The 22471-nt window shown below is 39.5% G+C and overlaps 3 protein-coding genes across 3 annotated transcripts; all 3 read left to right on the top strand.

Annotated features, from left to right (window-relative positions):
• Positions 1–122: 122 nt before the first annotated feature.
• On the top strand, positions 123–1946 carry pglyrp5 (peptidoglycan recognition protein 5). The gene is made up of 4 exons (XM_050069152.1): positions 123–482; positions 626–821; positions 949–1067; positions 1275–1946. The coding sequence occupies exons 1-4, from the start codon at positions 335–337 to the stop codon at positions 1445–1447; spliced, it is 636 nt and encodes a 211-aa protein (XP_049925109.1). The 5' UTR covers positions 123–334; the 3' UTR covers positions 1448–1946.
• Positions 1947–4731: 2785 nt separating this feature from the next.
• On the top strand, positions 4732–6571 carry foxg1c (forkhead box G1c). Its single transcript, XM_050070465.1, has one exon. It carries the CDS (start codon positions 4747–4749, stop codon positions 5965–5967), a length of 1221 nt encoding a protein of 406 aa, XP_049926422.1. The 5' UTR covers positions 4732–4746; the 3' UTR covers positions 5968–6571.
• Positions 6572–11092: 4521 nt separating this feature from the next.
• snrpd2 (small nuclear ribonucleoprotein D2 polypeptide) lies at positions 11093–14273 on the top strand. Its single transcript, XM_050073454.1, has 3 exons — positions 11093–11232; positions 12381–12560; positions 13807–14273. Coding segments are annotated over exons 1-3 (357 nt in total). The 5' UTR covers positions 11093–11230; the 3' UTR covers positions 13982–14273.
• The last annotated feature ends 8198 nt before the right edge of the window (positions 14274–22471 follow it).

Raw genomic sequence — 22471 nt, forward strand, 5'->3', positions numbered from 1 at the left:
ACCCAGGAAACATGTAACAGCAGTTTTCAGAATGCTTATTCACAGCAACTTCTTGTTTCCCTGATGCCGTAAAACCATACACGCTGCTTGTTATTGCAAAACAACAGATAATACCTATTTCCTCTTAAGACTCCCGTGACTCTACACATCATTTTAAAGTATCCATGTCACATCTGTGGTAAAGAAGCTGCCACCTTTTCTGTCACGATGTGAAATGTCAACAGTGCAGATTCTGTTTCCTCCTTTTTCAAACACGTATATTCCAAAAAAACTTGTTGGGCAATTGCAGACTATTACTCAGCCAACGTGACACGTAGGAATAACTTGTGTGCACATGCATCCACATGAAACAATGAAGTACAGGGAAGGTGTACTTCCCGTGACCACACCCACTGAGATTATCTCTTTGCTAAAAAGCAGCTGCACAGCATTGCAGTCATCGAAACGAAAGGCATCTGTTTGCGGAGGCATGGCTGAGAAAGGTACGACAACAAACAGCTTTACACCACAGATATTTCACTTGGAAATGATGATGAAATTATTGCTGCTGATTTCATTTTCCATTGTGGCATAAGCCTACGTTTTTGTGTTTTATTTTGAATATGTTCATGTTTTTGCATTTCAGTGACCATTGTTAAAAGGCAGGAGTGGGGAGCAGCTGCCCCCAAACAAAAGGAGGCTTTGAAAGGCACTGCCCAGAGAGTTTTCATACACCACACTGCCAACCCAAGCTGCAAAGACCAGAAAGCGTGTATGGACCGCCTTGTCAGCATTCAGAGGGTGCATATGACAGAAAGAGGCTTCGATGACATTGGATATAAGTGAGTACCCTTCATTGCTCGAACAGTTTAGGCAAATGTCATTATTGAGTGATGTTTATATTGTGCTGTATTTACAGTATGGATGTATGGGAGGGAAATTAATTATGTGTCTGAATATATGTTGCAGTTTTCTTGTTGGACCAGACGGCACAGTGTATGAAGGCCGCGGCTGGGGTGTGGTTGGAGCACATGCCAAAAAGAACAATCATGACTCGCTGGGGATTGCATTCATGGGCAATTTTGATAGTAAGTGCACTTGTTAACTGTGTTATGCCACAAGAAGAGTCTAAGAAAGAGCGTAAAACCAGAGGAGTCGTAAAAAGCTGCAGCTTCCACACGTTTTTCAGATGGTTTTACTACATAAAGTCAGGGATGTATAACTCTAGATACATTTTTCTGTACTTCAAAAAATGACGCTCTGTATAATAATGCTGCTACTTCTTTTGATTTCAGATGACACGCCAAGCGCAGAGGCAATGTCGTCAGTCAAAAAGCTGCTGAAACTTGGAGTCTGTGAGGGTAATTTAACCCCAAAGTTTACCCTGCTCGGGCACAGAGATGTGGGAGACACAAAATGTCCAGGAGATAAACTGTATGCTGCTCTACCACAACTGAGGGATGCATAAAGCTCACTGCAGATGGTGATGCTTTCTCTAGCTTCAATCGCACACCAGCTCTTTATTAATCCTAGTTATGCAGTGAACAGGGTGATGGGATGAAGATGGACTTTATAGATTAAACACTAACTCTCCAATAGGTTTTTTAGCTTCCATGTTTTCTGTTTTATCACGGCTGTCCTCTGAACTAAGGGATGGTTTGTCAGACTTTCTTGCAGCAGAGGGAGCCATCGCATGGGGCGAGACCTAACAGGCTGGAGCTGTGCAAAACACCTGAAAGGCAATGTACTTTAATGCACATGATAAAAGATTGTAAGGGTAGCTCGTACTTTTTGACTTGATTAAATAATTTTGTTTGGTCCTGCTACTCTTAGTCAGCTAAGTGCAATATTAATATGACGTGACACATTTCACATATGAGTACTTGACTTCATATTGTTATTGGTAGGCTGTGGTGTAAGCTAAATGTTCAAATGGATGTAACCTGAAATAAAAAACAGTTATAGGCAATATTATGGTTTTTTTTTTTATAATTTGGGTCATTAACATTCAAGCAAGAGTCCTCCAAACAGAATTAAGCCAAACATTGATCAAATATACAACATATAGATCTACAGATTGTCTTAACATGGGTCTCATTTTCATGCAAATGTCTCCAGGGTGCCACTGCAAAATCACTGTTAAACAACACAAGACATGAAATCAAATATTAAACAGAGACAAAGATCCAAGATGATTACAAGTGTTGAGACAACAATGCGTGCTTTCTGCTGTGCCTGAGACATTCCCAACAAGTGCTCACTTGTGCAGCACAGGGATTATGGAGGGAGGCCCCTATCAAATTGACTAAGAGAGAGTATAATGGTGACAGATATATGTGTAGTTCCGGTCTGATGTCTGGCGTATGAACTGGGAGCCACCCGGCGTTACAGCTGATATGATTAACATTGTCTTTAATTAACTTTAATTAGTTAACAGTGGGCAATCGTTCGTTGTATTAACGAACAAAAAGTAGTGCTCAGGTTGTGATCGTGAGGTGTTTATTTATCTGTTTATTTTATGTTATTCCAAGGTACATATTTAATTTTTAATTTTATTTTTCTGTCTTTTTTTATTACGTTAAATGGGTCACTTTCTTCTTTGAGCAGTCAGAAATTAATCTGTATTGTATTTTTTTAAAGGGAAAAAAGGAACATTTAAAAATGGGTAATCAAAAGGGTTGTTTGTGCCTTTTATATTTTAGTAAGGCTCAGAAATGTCCTTTATATGCCCCGGCCTGCCCCTCTCAGAGCCTGTGCTATTATTTTCTAGAGGTGAAATTAAGGAAAAGCTGATTTTGAGCTATTCTCTCATAAGTTTAAGAGTCAGAACACTTTCCTTTTTGTCTTTGGGTTTTGGAAAGGGTATTACCACACTGTTGTCTGCTGCCATGTGCTGTGCAGGGCATGCTCAAAAAGATTCACATGAAACATGGATTGATGAGCTATTTAATAACAGCAACACTTAATTTTCAAGTTGTTTCTTCATGGTTTTTAACACACTTTTGAAGGAAGTGAAGCTCGAGCATTATTAGAGAGCAAATAGTGTTCAGAACCTTCAGGTTAAAATAAATGTGAGACTGTTATAGTAGGTCTTACACTAGGCACTACAAGTACAAAATAAGTGTGTGTGGTTACCTTTAAACCAGTGCTGTCACATATAGGACATTATATAACACATACCCTGACTCGACTCCACCGCAGGCCATGTTTCACTCTCTCTGGCTGGGTCCTTTATGAGAAAAAGCCTGCAGCCAGTTTGCAGTGCCACTGTGTGTGCCATGGACTGTCGAAGTCTTTTTATTTATTTATTAATTTTATTCTCTGTTCCTTCAGGAGGACGATAGAACATTATCTTGCATGCTGTCTTAACACGCCTCATTTATATCTGATGGGATGGATCACTGTCTTGATGATCGCTCTGTTCCTTTCACCCTGACAGGACACACACTCATTTTAATCATTTATCCATTTTGCAATTTGGTTTGGTCTATTTGTTTATCTGGACTTGAGATGGGGTTGGTATATTTATCATTTAAGACTGTTGTATATTTATGTATATTAATGGCTGTAAATAAGTCTGGAATAGTTGTTGACATGGATACTGAGATGGGGGCAGGATTATATAAGTGTACACTTCTTCTTCCTCCTTTTGGGGCATTTCTGTTTATGTTTTGTTTTGCCAGAGATAAAGCCATTCATTCATTCAAATTTGATTAAACTCAAGCTTCTTTAGGGATCTGAGCATGTCAGAAGCCCCTGTTCTCCAATGATTATATTTCAGAACAAAGAAATTTTTTGATCAGATTAACACAAACAATTTAGCAGCAAGACAACCTGCAGAGTTTAATACAGTTTGGTGTTGGCCACAGGGCTGATGTGTGTCCGGTCAGTGATGCATTTTCATTTGGAGAAGTCAAAAAAGTGACTTCAAAATAAAATCTACTAATAGTGCATGTTCCTTCCCTTTTCATGATATTGAGGCTTGTTTAAAATCTTGCAATAACATGTTAAGAAATAATCACCTTGCCCTACTTTCCAGAATGTTACCCAACATGCATCTGTCCTTTGCGTTTCTTGTCTGTGTGTGTTTGTTTGGGCATATTAAGCTCACTGCTACTCCTATAGCCTCTTTTTTTGCGCTTCATGGGTGTTTTGCTAAATCATGGGTGTCAACAAAGGTGCGCAGAGAGAAGCAAAAAGAGAAGGAGCGATGAGGCCAGCCCAGAGGGCAAAGCGCGTGTGAGGGGGTTGAGTTTCATGAGTCACGGAAGTGTTATAATTGAACCCGAGAGTTCACCGATCAGTCACACAGATTGACAGCATATCATCCCGGGTTTAAATGTGTCTTGGCACGATTTGGGCTCAATTACTATTGAGTTTACTTTGGATTTTAGAGTTGCTAATGGCTATAAAACATTGAGTCACATGGTCTTTGGTGCTTTGATTTGATCTAGAAAAGTGATTAAATATCTTTGTTGATTATTCTGTTTCCTACACTAAGGATCCAGTCGTCTTAAAAATACTGGGACATGCACAAATTACGCCCCCCAAATGTTTCACGTTTAGCTCCAGTGTCAAAGTAATTGCACTACTTTTTGTCCTGAGCCGCTGTGATCATGCGCATTTGTTGTCACGCTGTGTGGCCAGTGCGTCTTTGGCTCCTTACCACTTTGAATCAGCGCATCTTTGCTCAGTGGGCTCAGTGACGCGCTCTGCTCTCATCACCGGACGCCTCTGAGGATTTCAGTTGGGACTTCAACCTTCAAGATGGAGGACTTGAAAACACCGGACCGACTTTTCCACAAGTCCTCATTCAGCATCAGCAGCCTGTTGTTGAGACGAGAAGGAGTGATGGGTGACCAGGAGTCTCCTTCTCCGTCCCAGAAACTGCGCTCCGCACATCAAGGGAAATCCAGTCAGGAGGAAAACGTTGACAGTGAGAAGAACTCCGAAACCCCAAAACTGTGCAATAAAGCAGAGACCAAGGCGGTGACTGCAAATGGAAAACGAGAAGGAAATAAAGGAGAGTCGAAGAAAAGCGTTGGATCAGAAGAAAGCGTCAAACCTGAGAAACCTCCTTTCAGTTATAATGCGCTCATCATGATGGCAATCCGCCAGAGCCCGGAACGACGGCTCACACTCAACGGCATCTATGAGTTTATCATGGACAACTTTCCATACTACCGACAGAACAGACAAGGATGGCAAAATTCAATCAGGCACAACTTGAGTCTTAATAAGTGTTTCGTGAAAGTGCCGCGCCACTATGATGACCCGGGGAAAGGCAACTACTGGATGCTGGACCCCTGCAGCGAGGACGTCTTCATAGGTGGCACATCAGGGAAGCTCCGGCGCAGGGCCGCAGCTGGCTCCAGAACCAAGCTGGCGCTGAAAAGGGGAGGAGGTCGCCTGATGTCCTCCAGCACTGCAACCAGTGTGACTTTGGCCGCTGCGGGTTCGTTTTACTGGCCGGTGCCGCCGTTTCTGCCTCTCCAAACACCAGTGCGCACCCACCTCGGCACAGGGACTTATCTGAGCGCTCACCCCCGCTTTCCAAACCACGCCACATCCATGGTGTCACAGCGGTCCCGGCTGAGCGCAACAAGTGCTGCAGACGCGGACCGGTTCGTGCAGACGCACCAGGAGATGTCTTACATTGGACTCAGTTGCGCGCAATCCCGACGCCATCAGATTGGCACCGCCTGCACCGCTTTCTCCACAGCCATCCCCGCGTGTACCTTGCCGCTGTCGGATCCCTACTCTTTTAACATGATCTCCGGACAAGCCAGCTACTTTTACTCTCACCAGATACCATGTGCCGCAACGTTTAGTCCGTGCCAAGAGGAGTGCGCCACGTCCAAGGCGTCTCCGGGACAATTTTTATCCAAGAACGGCCACTCAGACCTCGGGGGATTCTGTAATGACTTTCCAAATTACTGCCCTCAAGTCAGCTCAAGCCCTCCTTCGTCTTGGAATATAGAAAAGTAGAGTAACAGTCATGGTGCTCAGTATCTAAGATTGACAACACTACTGTAGAATTTAGATTAATAAAGTTAGGCCTGAATCAAAGGCCAGAGCATCCTTCTTAAAAGAAATTTGAATTTATTGAGTGAGTATGAAAAGCCTGGTTAATGAAAAATATCCCGCAACATTTCCACAATATTTTATTTGTTACAGTGAAAGATTTCTAAACTGAAAAGGGCATTTTGCGCAATTTGTGTCAAATTCACACAAATGATCTGACGCACAAACATGACATAGAGTCTCAAACTGAAATTTAAACAAAGGCTTCTTCTGATACACAATTGCACAAAAATGTGCAAAAACAACATTAATTTGTTCTTTCAAAAATCAGCAATTTAACCAGGGACTGAGTCAACAATCATTTTAAAATTGTATTAAATTGCCATGTGGTCAGCATATTTTAACTGAAACTATATTCCTGTTTTAGAAACAATGCTCTCCACTTAGTTCACGTTTCTCATGAATTATTTTCCACATATGTGTATGCACTTGCCAGTATAGAAATGAAATGTTTGCGCGCATGTCACGTTTTTGAGGCCTAATGCCATCACTGGAAATTATCCGCAAAATACAGAAAAAATGTCAAATTAAAAATGAAATAAAATCAAAATGAAATTATCATTGTCTGATTTATTTGCCAGCATGTTAACCGAGATCTTTAACAGTTATTAAAATGCGGTTTAAGCTCTTATAGTTCCAGTTAACTTAATCAAAATGAAATGAAAATATGTGTTAACCAAGAGGTGAAATCGTTTTAAGATACAAAAGCATACGTGGAAAAATACGGTGTTCATTTTTCTACATTTCCTGTCTTCGATTTCGTTGCAGCTACAAAAATATGACTTTACTATTTTAATAATTCTGCATGTAATTTAACGATAAATAATTGTTTTCCTTTCACCTCATTAAAACCTACTGTTGCTGATTGTTTTTATTTGTGCTGTTATTGAATGTTTCACCCAGCAGGGACGGCAGATACACTGATTTAATTATTCAAAGTAATTTGTGAATTCGCAGAAAGGAGGAGGCGGTTTTTATTGACATGCTGTGATCCAGTTTTTTTCTTCTTCTCAGGATCAACAGTTCAAATGTGCACCTGAAGCTTTCTTTGAGGAGACATCATGTTGAAACAGTGCGCTCACTGTGATGTAACTCCACATCCAGTCCCGCTGATCTTATTGATCTGTCTTGAGTTACACCCGGCGCTGACGTCACTGCCTGTTCAACTTTCCCTCACCTTTTCCCTGAGACATAAATTCATAGGAACATAGATGTACGCGGATACAGATCAGAGCGCTTTTCTGGATGGCTGCCTCCGTGAGACAAAAGACTCTTTATATCAAAAGACCCCAGCCCGTCACCTCTCCAAGCGCAGCCACATCCACAGTCGCCTGTGGTTAAAGCAGACTGGGCTGGATCAGGTAACTCCACTGTTGGCAAACTCTCAGTCTAGATAGATGCGAAGATAATAATATTTTCATTACTGGCATGAGTAATTGTGGTCGCGGAGGACAGAGCTGTGAATCAACAGGTTTATGGTGCAAAGTTTTATATCCTGAGGCATGAGGGAGAAGATACTGTTTGCGCTTAGTGCAATAAATAACCACCTTCTTTTGACAGCTCCACTGATAAGCACGGGGCTTTAAACCAGCCCTGCTGATACAGATGAATGAACATGTGCTTTTACTTTGTTTTTAACACAGACTGTTGGTTTGGGACAGTTTGGTGCTGATATCTGCAGCAGATAAAAGATGGTTTTCTCAATGTGGTTGTTTTGTTTACTTAACTCAGCAAGTTTTGCCACCAAAATTATTAAGGGACTATGCAAAAAAGATTTTTTTTAAATGAGCGGAGTCACAAAAAGGAGAGGATTGTTTATTCTCTTTCTTGATTCATGTCTCTCTCATGTACCTTTTGATTTCTTTTTTTGTTTGCTTTCTTTGTCTTTCCTTTATTTTTTCCTTCTATTTTTTGGAACCCTGATTTCCAACATTAGCAGTCACTCACTGGGCTCCAGCTGCGTTTACACATGAATCCAAGTGCGCTTTTAAGGAGTGAGAGGGGCCTCAGAAAGCATCCACAGATTCGTATAATAAATTCAGCCTTTCAACCAATTTATTTTGCCATTTTCAAGGTAGTTATGGCACTGACTACTCAGCAATATTAAATTGCGAACAAAACCAAACTTTTAAATCCAGGATTTTCAAGGGCCCCCCTCCCATTGGGGCCCAGGCTAATCAGTCTCACAACTCCCCTGGGTGAAAAGAGGGGAGTGTAAAATTTTTGGAGAGCCGGAGAGAGTTTTTAATTGTTATTCACATATTCACAGATTTATATTCAATATCATTCTTCCCTTGAGAGATTAATTGTAAAATAAAAATGAAAAAAGGTCACATATACCAAGCAAAGATCCCTGTCCTGTATATTATGTAAGATGTGGATGCCGTGGCACTGAGCCCCGCTGAAAACCAACAAACAACAAAATCAATTGTGTTTAAGGGACCCATTGCTGTTTTTCCAGCAGCTTTTTAGCAGCCAAATGTGGGTGTTTTAAGCGACCTGTCATTGTTTTTCCACCTGTGATAGTGCCAGGAAAAGCAGCTGTTTTTGACTGAGATGTTGCTGCTTTTCCAGCGGGGACTGTGCCCCAAATCTGGGTATTTTCAGCTTAAACATCTTTTCCTTACCATAACCAAATGGTTTTTGTGTCTAACCCAACCACACATTAACCACAGCAGTGTTGAAACTTCCAATGTATTAGCTACATAATAACGTACAAATGTAAAGTATCTGTGGTTTGCAGAAACGTACAATGCCAAAATTTTTCCTGGCGACTGGGTCATAGGTGAACCAATATGTCAGCTTTGCACAATAGACATGGATTTTCATATTATTAGTCACTGAAAGTTTCCTCACCACATAACGCATGACTACAGCAGCTCCCACCCTCACTATTTTGTATCATGAACAAAAGCAGAACAAGGCCAGCTCAGTGGCCTAGCGGTAGAGTGTCTGCCCTGAGAATGGGAGGTCGTGGGTTCGATCCCCAGCCGGGTCATACCAAAGACTATGAAAATGGGACCCATTGCCTCCCTGCTTGGCACTCAGCATCAGGGGATGGAACTGGGGGGTTAGATCACCACATGATTCCCAACTATGGCACCGCTGCTGCTCACCACTCCTTCAGGGCATGGGTCAAATGCAGAGAACAAATTTCACACACTCAGGTGTGTGACAATCAGTGGGACTTTAACTTTAACAATGAAATGTGTCAGAGTGCAGATGAATCACACGTTAACATAACTCAATCATTTCCATACACTCCCTAAGAAAGCATCACTTTGGGCCATAATGGTATAAATAAAGCACATTTAAAAATCTAACATTATTCAGTTGTTTCAGAGTAATACAAGGACCTTCTTCTTGTCTATCTGTTTTAATAGTTATAGGTTAATCTCTGCTCTCTTAATTGGGCAACTAAAGATCACTGCCGTCCCATCACATAGGCTAATGCCACACTGCTCATTTTACAGACCCACTGCTCCACAGTTTAAGATGCAAGTCTTTTGGCAGAGCTAGGTGTGCATCATAAAGATACAGCACAGCTCTGGAAATCAATACCACACGCTCGCCTCTCTCATCAGCACACAGGCTGCCATTATCTGCAGCAAGTGGCTTCCACAGGTAGATCTGCCACCCTTTGAAATAAGGTGGGTGGGTTGTACACCCCCAGGCGTCTGTCTGTCTCTTGCCAGAAAGCCAATCTCTCAATGTCTCATTGCTGCTGTGTAGATAGTGTAGCCTACATCCCCGTCTCTCTCTCTCTCTCTTTCTCTCTCTCTCTCTCTCTCTCTCTCTCTCTCTCTCTCTCTCTCTCTCGCTCTCTCTCACACACACACACACACACACACACAGACACTCACTTTCCCCTCGTTCTTGTTGTGTTAAAGAGCAAAACAAAGACTTATCTGTTTGGGTCTGCGGTATCACTTTGGCTGCTCCCTCTGCCATCTCTTTTCCTGTGACGACTTCTTTAACAGGAAGGGCCTTTGTGGTGAGTGTACTATGAATAAGGTATGAAAACCACATCCTTAAACAGCACAATAATAATAATAATTACAACAGACATATTCTTTTATAAGCAAATCATCTTCTTCTCTTCCATTTTGCTCTCTTATCAGCAGCCTGTTGTGGTGAAATAAAAATAAAGATAGCAGTGCCTGTAAATTGTACACTGTAAAACTACTTCATGATTCCTACATTCATAATTGCGTACACTCAAATTATGAGCAAAATATGGTTATTGTGCTGTATGGACCCAGTCAGCGTTAAAGTATTAATATATAGGCTCGGGTTATTTTAACTGATGCATTAACTTCTGTTATTCTTATTCTTTCTAATATGATTTTGCATCTTATCTCTTGTTTAATTTTACTTTAATATCTGTCTTGGCTTAGTCTGGCATTGCTGTTTGACTTCTGTAGTTATATTGCTTTTTGTAGTATCTTTACTTTTTTGTCAAACTCTGTTTTTGTAGATTCTCTATATATATAAAGTTGTTGTTGCTGGTAATATTATTAATATTATTACAATTTAATGTTGCAGTGGGTCATTTTTGAGCTCCTTTTAACATTTCTATGGTCAATATATACTGTATTTTATATGCCCACTCCAATTTCTTAAACTAGCCTATCTTGCCTAAAGAATAACTCTAATAATATGTCAAATAGCCTAAATGTAGTGGAGTAAAAAATATCTGCATACTTGCCTTGGTGGGATAGAAGTATAACGTAGAGGATAGTGTTAATACTAAAGTACCAAAGTAGTTTCTCAAATTTTTAAAGTAAGAAAGAGTTGTTATGTAGCAGGCAAGTGTGAGTAACCAAAGAAAATGTAACATATAGCCAATAAGATATATAAATATCATATATTATATTTTACTAGACAATTAACTTCACCTTTTTATTAAAATAATTAATCTAAAATTATTATTTATATTATCATAAGAAATTATATTTTAAAAACTGATTATATATCACTAAATAATATATATCATAGTCTCCCTGTGAGTAACCCGGAAGTTATTACAAAACTTTCAAGCGCGTATTCGTTGACCCGGAAGTAGCTCGATCCACGCGAGTGTGGGAGAATCGTTGCAGATACGAAGGCACCCGGTGGAGACAAACTGGACACGATCTGAGAAGAGTGTATTTATAAGTCAGCAAACATGTAAGTATCTGCAATGATCAGTCGGTGTACGAGAGAGTGGTCTCTCTCTGTCTCAGAGCCTGAACTCTGAATCGTTGCGGCTAGAAGCTAACGGTTACAATGCTAACCTGGTTAGCATGTTAGGAGCCAGGGCCGGTTCGCTGAAGTTGATAAACCCTTTGTATCATGCTTTGTTTGTCTTTTCGATGCTATATTTTCAGCCCCAGCTTTGTTAAAACACCGTTGTAAATACATTATAAGAAAGAATACGTCTTTACTCTTTATAACTCGTCGGTGCTAAACTGAGAAGGCAAGTTACGAGTCATAAGTCACAGTTACATTGATTTAAGCTAACGATGGTTAGCTAGATGCTAATATCAAGTACCACAGCTGAGCATGCGTTGTTGTTTTGCGTGATAAGTTAAGTTGTTACGGATTCTGTAAATATATATGTGTAAAATGTGGCGTTAATCGTCCTGTTTTTCATGTTAGAGCCATATCCGTATGAGAGGAAAGGGCCAGTCTGTTAACAGCACGAATTAACTTCTTAAAGTGAAGAACAAACAACAACCATAAATGAAAACATCATCCACCTCCTGAAAATTGCAACGATTCACATTTAACTTTGTGTTAGTGGAAATTTTCCTTGGTTTGTGTCTGTGTTTTCTGATGAACAATATGATTAGGTTAAATGTTTTACAGGTATATTGATTAGTGAACCAGTTTATGTACTTTATTCATGTGTAATGCGGTCATTTTATTTTGTCCAAGTCTAAAACTTTGTTAGATAGCCGGGAACCTGTTTTAACATATTTTTTGTCTCCAAATGTGAATTCAAACTTTATTTATTTATTAATTTATTTCCATAAGAAGTCATGCAACTAATAATGCGAAATCAAAAAACAAGGCAGGCAATGAATTAAAAACAAAAGCAAAAAAGCAGTTAAAATATTTAAAATTAATAAAACCAAAAAAGGAAAAGGATTTGCTCCAGAATGAATTGCATGGGCTGAAGCAATAGTATAATCATTATTGTAACAGAGAGCCAATTTGGCATAAAAGAAGAAACAATCCGATATGCTAAACTAATTCCAACGTGCCATTCTGATCATGTTTATTTTGTATTGTCAATATTTTAATTGGTATTTCTTTTTGGTGTCACATTTCAGGAGTCTGTTAACAAAGCCCAAGTCAGAGATGACTCCTGAGGAGCTCCAGAAACGGGAGGAAGAGGAGTTCAACACCGGCCCACTGTCGGTGCTCACCCAGTCCGTCAAGAACAACACTCAGGTCCTCATTAACTGCCGCAACAACAAGAAGCTGCTCGGCAGAGTCAAGGCTTTTGACAGGTACTGAGCTCAGTCACTGAATTATTACTGAACAGGTTTGAGACTAGGATATGATATCAACACCTGATCTTATCACATAGATTTTATCACAGTTAATTTAAGATGTTTTTTTTTTTTTAATTTAGCATATCAGAATTGGACAATTAATATTGGATAACTGTTGTCACTTTTAAATAATCCTACATTCAAAGTAAAGAAATAGGAACCCTAATATCCTTAATGTGGAACCTCCTACAACAATACATGTCTAATTAGTTGCTGCAAACTGTTGCATCTTTTTTCATTTTAATTTCTGATTAAGTCCAAGGTACAGCATATATAATTTGGCCTTATGCAAGAATGTTTTTGTATTCTAATTTTAAACCTCTCACACTTATTTCAGGAAAGCTTGCTTGTATGATTGGTTTAAGTCAGATACACTGAACTCATTTAACTGGACACTGTAAGCCTGATGAATACTACATGTTTATGAGGAGTAGCGCATGAGATTTGTTCAATTTCATAATCAATGTCCCCTAAAATTGCCATATACGGCCACATGTTCTGCTCCCTCTGTGGGCAAGTTTCATTCACAAAAATACTACCAGGGTAAAAAAAAATTCCTGCTATTTGAAATCAGCAGGAAAACACATGGAAAATGTATCAGTGTCAGTAATGGTAGAAAATAAAAATAGCGGTCTGTGACTAATGTGGGAGGCGGTTAGGGGATGTGACAGTCAGAGATATCTACAGTAGGTGATGTTACACTGTTTATAGCACCAGAGGATGATACTGAACAGTGACTGTCTCAGAGACTCTTAGACAGCTGTTAAAGTGAGAGACTTTTCATAACAAATACTGAGCTGTATAAGCTGCTGTTTAGAAAAATTGCAAAACCTTAAAAACCTTTCAGTAAATTGGCAAGCCATGATGATCGAATATATATTGATTTTGCGTACAGTTTGTCTGCATTGTATATTTTATTTGTTCATTTCATTGCAATATTTAAACTCAAATTTCATCCAGGTTAAGGTATTATAATTCTTAAGTAAACTTGTGTTTTCCCCTGTGGAGACTATCTGTACATGGCTCGTACGACAGCTCTTGACCACTCCTGAATTTTTTAGAGGAAATTCAAAGTATGAGAAAACTGGTTAATGTCACAAATTCTTATAAACTAGTCATAAGAATACGCCTGCTTGTTTTTCGACAAGCCCCATTGTCTGTTCCTATGTTTCCGTGTTTTACGTCCTCGCTGTGATTCCAGGCACTGCAACATGGTCTTGGAGAACGTCAAGGAGATGTGGACGGAGGTTCCAAAGAGCGGGAAGGGAAAGAAGAAGTCTAAGCCAGTGAATAAGGACCGCTACATATCTAAAATGTTCCTCAGAGGGGACTCCGTCATCATCGTGCTGAGAAATCCTCTGATCACAGGAAAATGAACTCTTTATAGGCGTCCAGCTGATGCCGTCACAGAGCCCTTTTTCTTTTTTGTTTGTTTTCTTTTGTGGAATGATTGGAAGACGGTGGCGGTGGACTACCATTAATGTCTTTTTTTTTGTTTTTATTTTGTTGTTGAATCACTGCAGTCACTGTTGGGTAAAATACATAATGGTAAAACAATGTCTGTACTCTTTGGAGAGCCATTTGGTCCCAAGAATACCTGGTTTTGAGTTGTCAACAGAATTCTTCGTTTTTTTCATTTTAATAATAAAAAGTGATGAATAGATTAAAGTGTTTTGAAGGTACTTTTTGTTTTGAGAGTCCAAGTCTCTCCCTGGTTTGAAAACATAACTTCAGGCAAGTTTGATGACATGGTGCCAAGTAAATATTTTTTATAATACACCAGCATTAATATTGATAAATTTACTTAATTTTAGGAAGTTTTTTTTTTTTTTAGCATTACTGAATATTTAAGAGATTATTTTAATAGTGTGATTTCATTCTTCTATATACAGTGTTTTCTTTTTATCCATCTCATCTATCGCACACTACATTAGTATCTGAGAAAGCCGTGGCGAAAAAGTTCCTTTTACTCCGTATTTTCTCGGGTATCGTTGCCAATCTCCTCCTCCTCCTCCCGCTGTCACCCTTTCACTCTCCCCTGACAGCATCTTAGGTGTCGGTCTTGATTTCAGTCAGCAGCGCTCAATATGCGACAAACTGCCGTTTAAAGGCCCGCTGCATTATTGATGAGACCAGATGTGCTGACTGTCACTTCACACCCTCATCTCGCTCCCATTTCAGGCTGTTCCCCTCCGCCGCTCAGCCCCTCCTGACCACTTTGTTAATTGTCTTAATAGCTTGACAGCTAGTCTCGCCTTACTTCTCCCTAACAGTTGGCACCTAACCTCTCACTCTTTGGTGCTCTCAAATTTAGTGGTCAAGTCTACGAGATTTTGATTATGTGAGTAAATAAGAAGTGTCTGTATTTCACAATTTTGGGCTGAATTACATCAATATCTGAATCAGTGTTGAAGTCCCCTCTGGTTTAGCTGTGGGCCTTTGAGTATACATATCATTTATGTGTCTAAAAACATCTTAGAATCCCCTTACTAAAATCTATGACACTTTCCTTCCTGTTACGGTATTCTGTCGTTGTAATATCCTTAAAACTGAATGTATCACACTTCACAAATGAGCCTGAGGCCAGCACCTGTGGGAGATCTGTGTGGGCAGCGAGGCCTCACTGATATACAGCTCTCAGGTGAAGCCTGCTGGGTCAGAAGGATGACTGAGCCACCAGGAGAATCCACCTGAGCACTGATTTTGAAACGCAGTGAACTTTAATGACTGTGCTGTGACTAATGTAATGGTACCAACTGCACTGCTGCTCCAGGCTAATCTTGACTTCTACCAAAAGTTTGAGGAGATCATGTTACAGTGACAGAATACAGCCTAAAGTGAAAGGAAACAGCAGCTGCTAGGGCCCTGTGGCCACCAGGAGGCCCCCGAATGATTCAACTGCTTGGTTCTTTCATGATTTAAATATTGAGGTAATTTTGTTCTAATCTTATTGTACATATGTCCTTTGCACTTGAGCCAGGTTACTGCACATTTACAAACAACAGGAGTTGTACCAAAGTGCTTTCCAGTCGAGGCAGATGGGTTAGGATCTGCCTCAACACAAGTTTAGATAATTACAAAGTAAAAGGTGCATAGAAGGTAAAAATACATCATTTAATACAATAAAACAATAATGAGAGATGGCAGGATAAAAAAGAAGAGGCCACAACAAAACAGCAGACAAAATTTCAAAATTTAATTTTGATTTGAAATTGTCAATGGTGGAACAGGGCTTAATGTGGGACGGGAGGCTAATCCACAGTCTGGAAGCCGCAACAGAAAAAAGCTTGGTTGCCTTTGCCTTCGAGATGTGACTGAGGAAGTGAGAGGAGTTGTTGTGAGGATGACCTGAGTGATGTGAAGGGAGAATATGAAATTAGCAAATCAGTAATGTAAAAAAATGACACATAGTACGACTGTGAATATTGCAAATGTAGTGTAGTAGATTAATTAGAAATATTGCACATAAAGTGTCGTAATTACACCCATAAAAAAAAAGGTTCATTGTGTGTATTTGAATTAATTCAAAGTCCTTATTGCTGTGGAGATAAAGCTGTGTTTGAGTCTGTTTGTCCAGGTTCTAAATGATCTGTGGCGTTTTCCAGAGGGCAGCAAAGCAAACAGATGGTGTCCTGGGTGAGTACAGTCTTTGGCGATGGCCAAGGTTCTGCTGAGGTAGCAGGTGTTAGCAACCACGTCCAGGTAACTGATAAGTAAAATTGTGTATCCTCTGCATAACAGCGATATAAAATGTGTTTCTCAAATATGAAGCAGGGGAAGCATGTATAATGAGAACAAGAGGGGGCCTAGAACGGAACCTTGGGGGATGCCACAATTAATGGGAGCAGGGGATGAAGTACATTTTCCTATAGTGACTGAGAAGGTTCTTTCTTTCAGGTAGGAACTAAAACATTTTAACACAGGACCCTGCGGACCCATTTTGCCCCCCAGGGTTTTAAAAAGAATGTCACGTCAATCGAATCAAATGCTGCACTGAGATCGAGCGAGACTAAAATAGAAACTTGAAAAGACTTGAAATAAAAAAGAAAATACTGACGAGACGTCAGTGTTCACCCAGCTCATCCAGTAAGATGAGAAATGATGAGAAACACCACATTAATTAAGTGCTTTTTCCTTCCATGTGTCCGGGGACTGAAGCAGCATCACAGGGCCCACAGTGGCTGGTTGTAGTCGTAGTGGCCACCTTATATGTGAGCTTGATTTCCTGTTGGACAGATGTGTTCCAGCTGTGATGTAAATGACTTTGGTTCAGACAGAGATTTTAATCATATTTTCATTCAGTCTTCTTATCTCATGTTTTTATATTTAGTCAAGTGTTCAATGTGCATTTAATTGTTTGTAGACTGATTTTATGAGATGAGCAATAACATGACTTTTGGAGATGGAGATGTGGAGGCTGGCTGGATAAATCACCTCAGATATACGTCAGTGAATATACACTACAAAATGATTTATATGAGGGTTACAATATATCTTTTCTCTCACGGCGACAACAAACAAGAAGGTTTTGCACTGCACTTGGCTGTGTTACATAACTAAAGCTAATCAGCAGCCTGATCTCACTGGAAATTCATATTTGTAAAAGAAATAAAAATCATGTAGAAACTATTTTTTTCTACCAAACAATGTCCACCAACTGTATCACCCTGCAGAAGGAGTGCATAGACTGCTAGCTCTCCTAGCAATAATGCTGCAGCTCACCTGAGGAGCACCACAAGCTGAGTGTCATCTATATATATGTTCGAGAGATGGCAGATATCTCTACCTGTCAATATCCAACACTCAGTATGCACAATATGCATATTTGTTTTGTGGCTGATTAGTCCCTTTAAGTGGAAAAATTTACTGTAACCTTAACTGCACAATTAAGCTAAAACTGGACAGGTGAAGCTACAATTTAGTGGTAATTAACATGAACATAAAAATGTGTAGAAATATGGCAACAAATGAGGAGGATGAGAGCAATGTGCTGCTCAACCTGCATGTTACTGCTGCACTGAAGCTGAACATCTGTCACTTTATAAGTACGCCTAAATAAGGCTGAATTTGGCTGGACTCTTGTGCTGACTGCAAATTCAGGCGAAAAGTGATCTATTATGCTACATTTCAGGACATCTAACCTGTGCAGAAGTTTGCTTAGAAGACAAAGTTAGGCATATAAAGCGAAGTGAGCAGTTTTTAGGGCCTGCATGGTGGCCACCAGTGGACACCCACAGAACATGTGTATAGCATATGAGGCCTCAAAAACACTTGAGTCGGCTCTGCAACATTTGTTTAAAGGATAAATCACAAGCAAAATTAGGTTAATTTCCCTCTGAGATTATTTAATTTAAGTAAAGTTCATCTATCTGCAGGTTATTTTGGATGAAATCATGTCTCAAAATAATCCCCGTCCTGGTTGCAGCATCCAGGGACAAAGCTCTGTCAAATAACTGGTGGGTCTATTTGGAGATGCCTGAGATAAAAACAACTTTGGGGACCGCATTTGTTGGGTATCATCGTGCACCTCTCTCATGTTACTCCACTCATCTCAAAGACACTTCAAGAAGTCTCTTTCCCTCCAGATTTGGGGTGGGCGAGCGATCCATGAGCAGGAAGGCAGATGTTTTATTCAGTAGGTAAGCGATAAGAGGGGGGAAGTGTGATTATGATAGCGATCGGCCATGCATCGATACTCGAGCCTCCGGGCAACGCGACACCGTGCAGCTGATCGATCGGGGCCCGGTAACCGGAGCCATCGCCGCAGTTTGTTTTCAAGCAGAGCCACGGTGCGGGTGTCAGAGCCGGCAGGCCAGGTGGAGGGAGAAGATGAGAGGGTGGTGGGGGAGGAGGAAGAGGAGGAGGTGGTGGAGGAGGAAGAGAGGGTAAACACACAAACAGTGCCTTCACTCATCTCTCTTTAAGTGTGAATGACAGTAACTGCAAGGACACAGTCAGTGACAGCCACAACATGAGGGATCAGGTGTATCGAGCTGCTGCATGTAGAGCCGGGCCTATTTACAAACAAGCACTGATGCTGTGGCACAGACAGGGAGATAAACCAGCACCAGGACTGCTGTATTTTAAGATTAAATTAAAATGCTATTTCCTGTATTGCTTTTACTTGCACATATTAAAGACTATTATCAGGCCACACAATAATCCATGCAGTGGCTTTGCATGTTCAAGGCCTTGCAGGGCCGTAGTCAGCATTTATCCACTCAGGTCACGAGTATGAATTTTCCAACAAATCCCCCACCCAGCTGAAAAAGTAACTAGCAACTGAAAAAATATTTGTAGCCTGTTTCAAAAAACATTTGTGTTTATGTTTAAATACCGTAAAACTTCAATGAATAGCCTGGGCTGTTTGCTTAAATCACTGAAATCAACAGGCCTATATTTGGGACAGATCTTTAATTCCTTTCACACAAAACTGTAACTCAACAAAGATGAAATACAATCGCATTCTTTATTTAAACCAGTATGAATATTACTTGTATAAAAGTTACACTTCAGATAATAAATCAATCATGATCTGAGGACCCTTGCAGACTAAAGGAGTATGAATAACTTTCAGGGTAATCTAGGAATAGACACATAATTTGAGGTAGCCAACAGCCTGGTTTTATACATCCAAAGAACTTCAATTAAAAAAAGAACTGCTTGGCAACCAGACTAGGCGTCTAATTGAGACAGGCGTTTATGTCAAAATGTGTAGTTAGTATAAGGGACTGGACTTTTAACTGGGACTATAGGCTTTTAATTTAAGTTTGAAGGAATGTTTTTATCATAAATTCCACATTTCTATGAATGAATAAATAAAACTTTTGACTAGTGTTTTTCTGCAAATTTTCTCAAAATTGAAAACCTGACCTTGAAAACAGCAGTTGACAAACAAACTCAACTCAAGGTCCACTTACTTAACACTTGGACTGTACATTCCTCCATCAGTAGAGATGATTTGGAGATTTTAGAGGAGGTTTGTTCAGGTGTCATGGCACATGTGGATGTTCAAATGTTCTATTATCCAAAGCACTTTTAGGACTCTTCGCCATTTTGGTGGTGGAGAAGAGGCTGAACTCCTTTAATTGTATTATTCTTCAGTGTTTTGCCTAAAAACCCTCAAATTATCATCACATATTTAGACTAAAGAAAATAAGAATCCACACAAAAATTCAAAATGTGTAGTATGTATGCATATGTATGTAATAAAAGATTGTTATCTCCTTTAATGTCATGCACATTCCCAAATTCCCAGACATATTAGTCAAGACTGTCTTTGGTCTTTGTCCAAGGCATAATGCCTGTTTTTGATTTTCTAATATGTAATTTTTTGATGTTCCTAAACGTCAAAACTGATAGTTTTGCCTTGATATTTGCCATTAATATGTCTTAAATGTACATAGGATTGAAAGATATATATATATATCTTGAGCAAAGGTGGCAGCATAATGTTCTGTATTCTGACTTGTTAGTTACATATTACACAAGACAAAGACCGCAAAGACTACTATTTTTGATGTTAAAAACGCAGGAGATAATGATGGTGAATACAAATATTAAATTAAAACTTTTTATTTTACTTTAATTATTAAGCCTGATGTGACTCTTTCAGGGAGACCCAGTCAAGATAGACATCAGACCAAATGAACAAAAATAATAGTTTCACTCTAATTGTACAACATAAGAAAATACAGTAACACAACCTCAAACCTTTCCGGTACACACTGCTGTGTGAAGTGTATAACACGCAGATTTATGTGCACTATATTGAGGTCATGATGCCATCTAGTGGTTATAAAAAGTAATGTATCTCACTTTCCATCAGACACCATGCTTCAGCTTGAGTGGCAAGTCATTTAATTTCATCATACAGTGTCATGAAAACTGGAACACATTTACTGGATCTTGAAAGCGTCATTTAATCTGTTATGATATCTGAAATGACGTGCAAGTGGTTTTTTTGGGCCTTTTTCATTGTGATTATTCACTGTCGTGCAGATTTGCCTTTCATGTAAGTAGCACAATGCACAGATATTATAATATATAATAAAACAAAAGCTAAATCCAGAAAAATGCATGATTTATGTTGTATTCCTCACTTTAAGGATAATAGCCCAGCAGTGTTGGAATGTAAGTACATCATTTACAAAAGTCCAAATTTGGGGTACTTGTACTTTACTTGAGTATTTCCATTTTATTCTAACTTTCTACTTCTGCCCCCTTTAAATTTCAAACGGAAATGTACTTATCATTTCACTACAGTTATTTTGGATTAAGATTTTTGCATTCTAAGTATATGTTTTGCTTATAAGATATAATGCTTAGTTAGAAACTAAACTACCCGGCAAGTACAGCTGAAATGATCGGTTGATTAAATGATTAGTTGATTGACAGAAAATCAATTGGCAACTGTTGTGATCATTGTTTAAGTCATTTCCATGCAAAAATATTTTATGTTTCCAGCTTTACATTTCCAATGGGAAGATTTGCTGCTCTTTCTTTTAATTATTTAAATAATTTGTGTTAGTTTTTAATAGTTTTGAATTTTGTACTATTGTTTGGACAAATTAAACATTGTGAAGGTGTTTTTGGGCTCTGTGACCTTGTGATGGCATTTCTTTCTATTGTCAGATTTTTTACTAAACAATGAGTCAATCAATTAATCAAAAAATAATAATAAGATAAATCAACGGGTCTTATAAAAATCATCATTAATTGCAGTTCGATACAGAATAGTTAAAAATGAGCTCCACCTCAACAGACTACAACAGTAAAATTGTGCTCTTATATTAATGGATAAGTAATACTAATCTAATGATATAATATATAATAGTATAGGCATCATGAGGTGGATTGGAGTACTTTTACATTTAATACTTTAAGTACATTTTCCTGATTATACTTCCTTACTTTGACTTTTCCAGTGAAGGATCTTAACTTCTTACAGAATATTTTGCGTACCTCCTCCACCACTGTAGCCTGAAGTACTTCATCAGTGTGTAACAGTCCTTATTTGGCCTGTGTGATGAGTTCAGGGCCTACATTTCAGGACATGTCATTTGGACTCTCTCTAAAATCCTTCTGCTGCCCTTTGCTAAGCTGGCCTCCAGCCCAAACCTCTTAGTGAATAGTTGCGTCTCGCTCCTCTTCGCAGATTTGACTCTCCTCTGGTCATATTCATTCCCTGTCAGAAAAGAGACAGCGAGAGACTTGACTTGTCCATCGGGGTTTTCTTTAAAATACAAAACATTATGCTCATGTGGTAACGTTTATGCTGTTACTGCTGCCAACCTCAGGATCCAGGCTGACACTTTATTTCCCTGATTTTAAGTTCATTTGTATAATTCCCTTTATTTGTGTGCTTTTAAACCAGCAGTGGAAGCTGAGGCTTTCAGACGCCGCCTCAGGACTGCATGCTTCAACAAGTCCTGGACTCTCAGTATGATGTAGTAGAAGTGCAGTCTGTTTATATAAAAGCTTCTCTATGAACTCACAGGGATAGAGACATACTTAAAGGGTGTAATTCAGCCTGATTGACTGAGGACATACTCTGCCTACTGCTCTGTGCTTCTCCGGCGGCTTGTCCCCCTTTTACCTTTTTTCAGTCTCTATATCTCACACTTACACACACCTCTCATTTAGCAGTGGTGCCCCTAGAAATTTTTAAAGGGGTGGCCAGATGGGGCCACAAGTTCAAGGGACACTTTTTGAAAATGGCCATGCTAGTTCTTCCCTCTCCAAAATTGTTATTTAGCCCCCTTCCCGACAAGCTATGCCGAAATCGTCTGTCCCAGTCAGTGCCTTAGGCTGTCTAGTTTCACAAGATACCTTCATGCTAGCTTCCAGCCTCTTAAAGATGATAT

This window comes from Epinephelus moara, chromosome 2 (genome assembly GCF_006386435.1).
Source record: "Epinephelus moara isolate mb chromosome 2, YSFRI_EMoa_1.0, whole genome shotgun sequence".
In the NCBI taxonomy this organism is placed as follows: Eukaryota; Metazoa; Chordata; class Actinopteri; order Perciformes; family Serranidae; genus Epinephelus; species Epinephelus moara.

Excerpts from the sequence above, each read along its gene's own strand:
- snrpd2 (XM_050073454.1), top strand. Across the intron at positions 12,561-13,806 it reads AGAGTCAAGGCTTTTGACAG|GCACTGCAACATGGTCTTGG; the intron begins GTACTGAGCTCA and ends CTGTGATTCCAG.
- pglyrp5 (XM_050069152.1), top strand. The coding sequence starts at position 335 with ATGCATCCACATGAAACAATGAAGTACAGGGAAGGTGTACTTCCCGTG. Across the intron at positions 822-948 it reads TTCGATGACATTGGATATAA|TTTTCTTGTTGGACCAGACG; the intron begins GTGAGTACCCTT and ends TATATGTTGCAG. Across the intron at positions 1,068-1,274 it reads ATTCATGGGCAATTTTGATA|ATGACACGCCAAGCGCAGAG; the intron begins GTAAGTGCACTT and ends TTTTGATTTCAG.
- foxg1c (XM_050070465.1), top strand. The coding sequence starts at position 4,747 with ATGGAGGACTTGAAAACACCGGACCGACTTTTCCACAAGTCCTCATTC.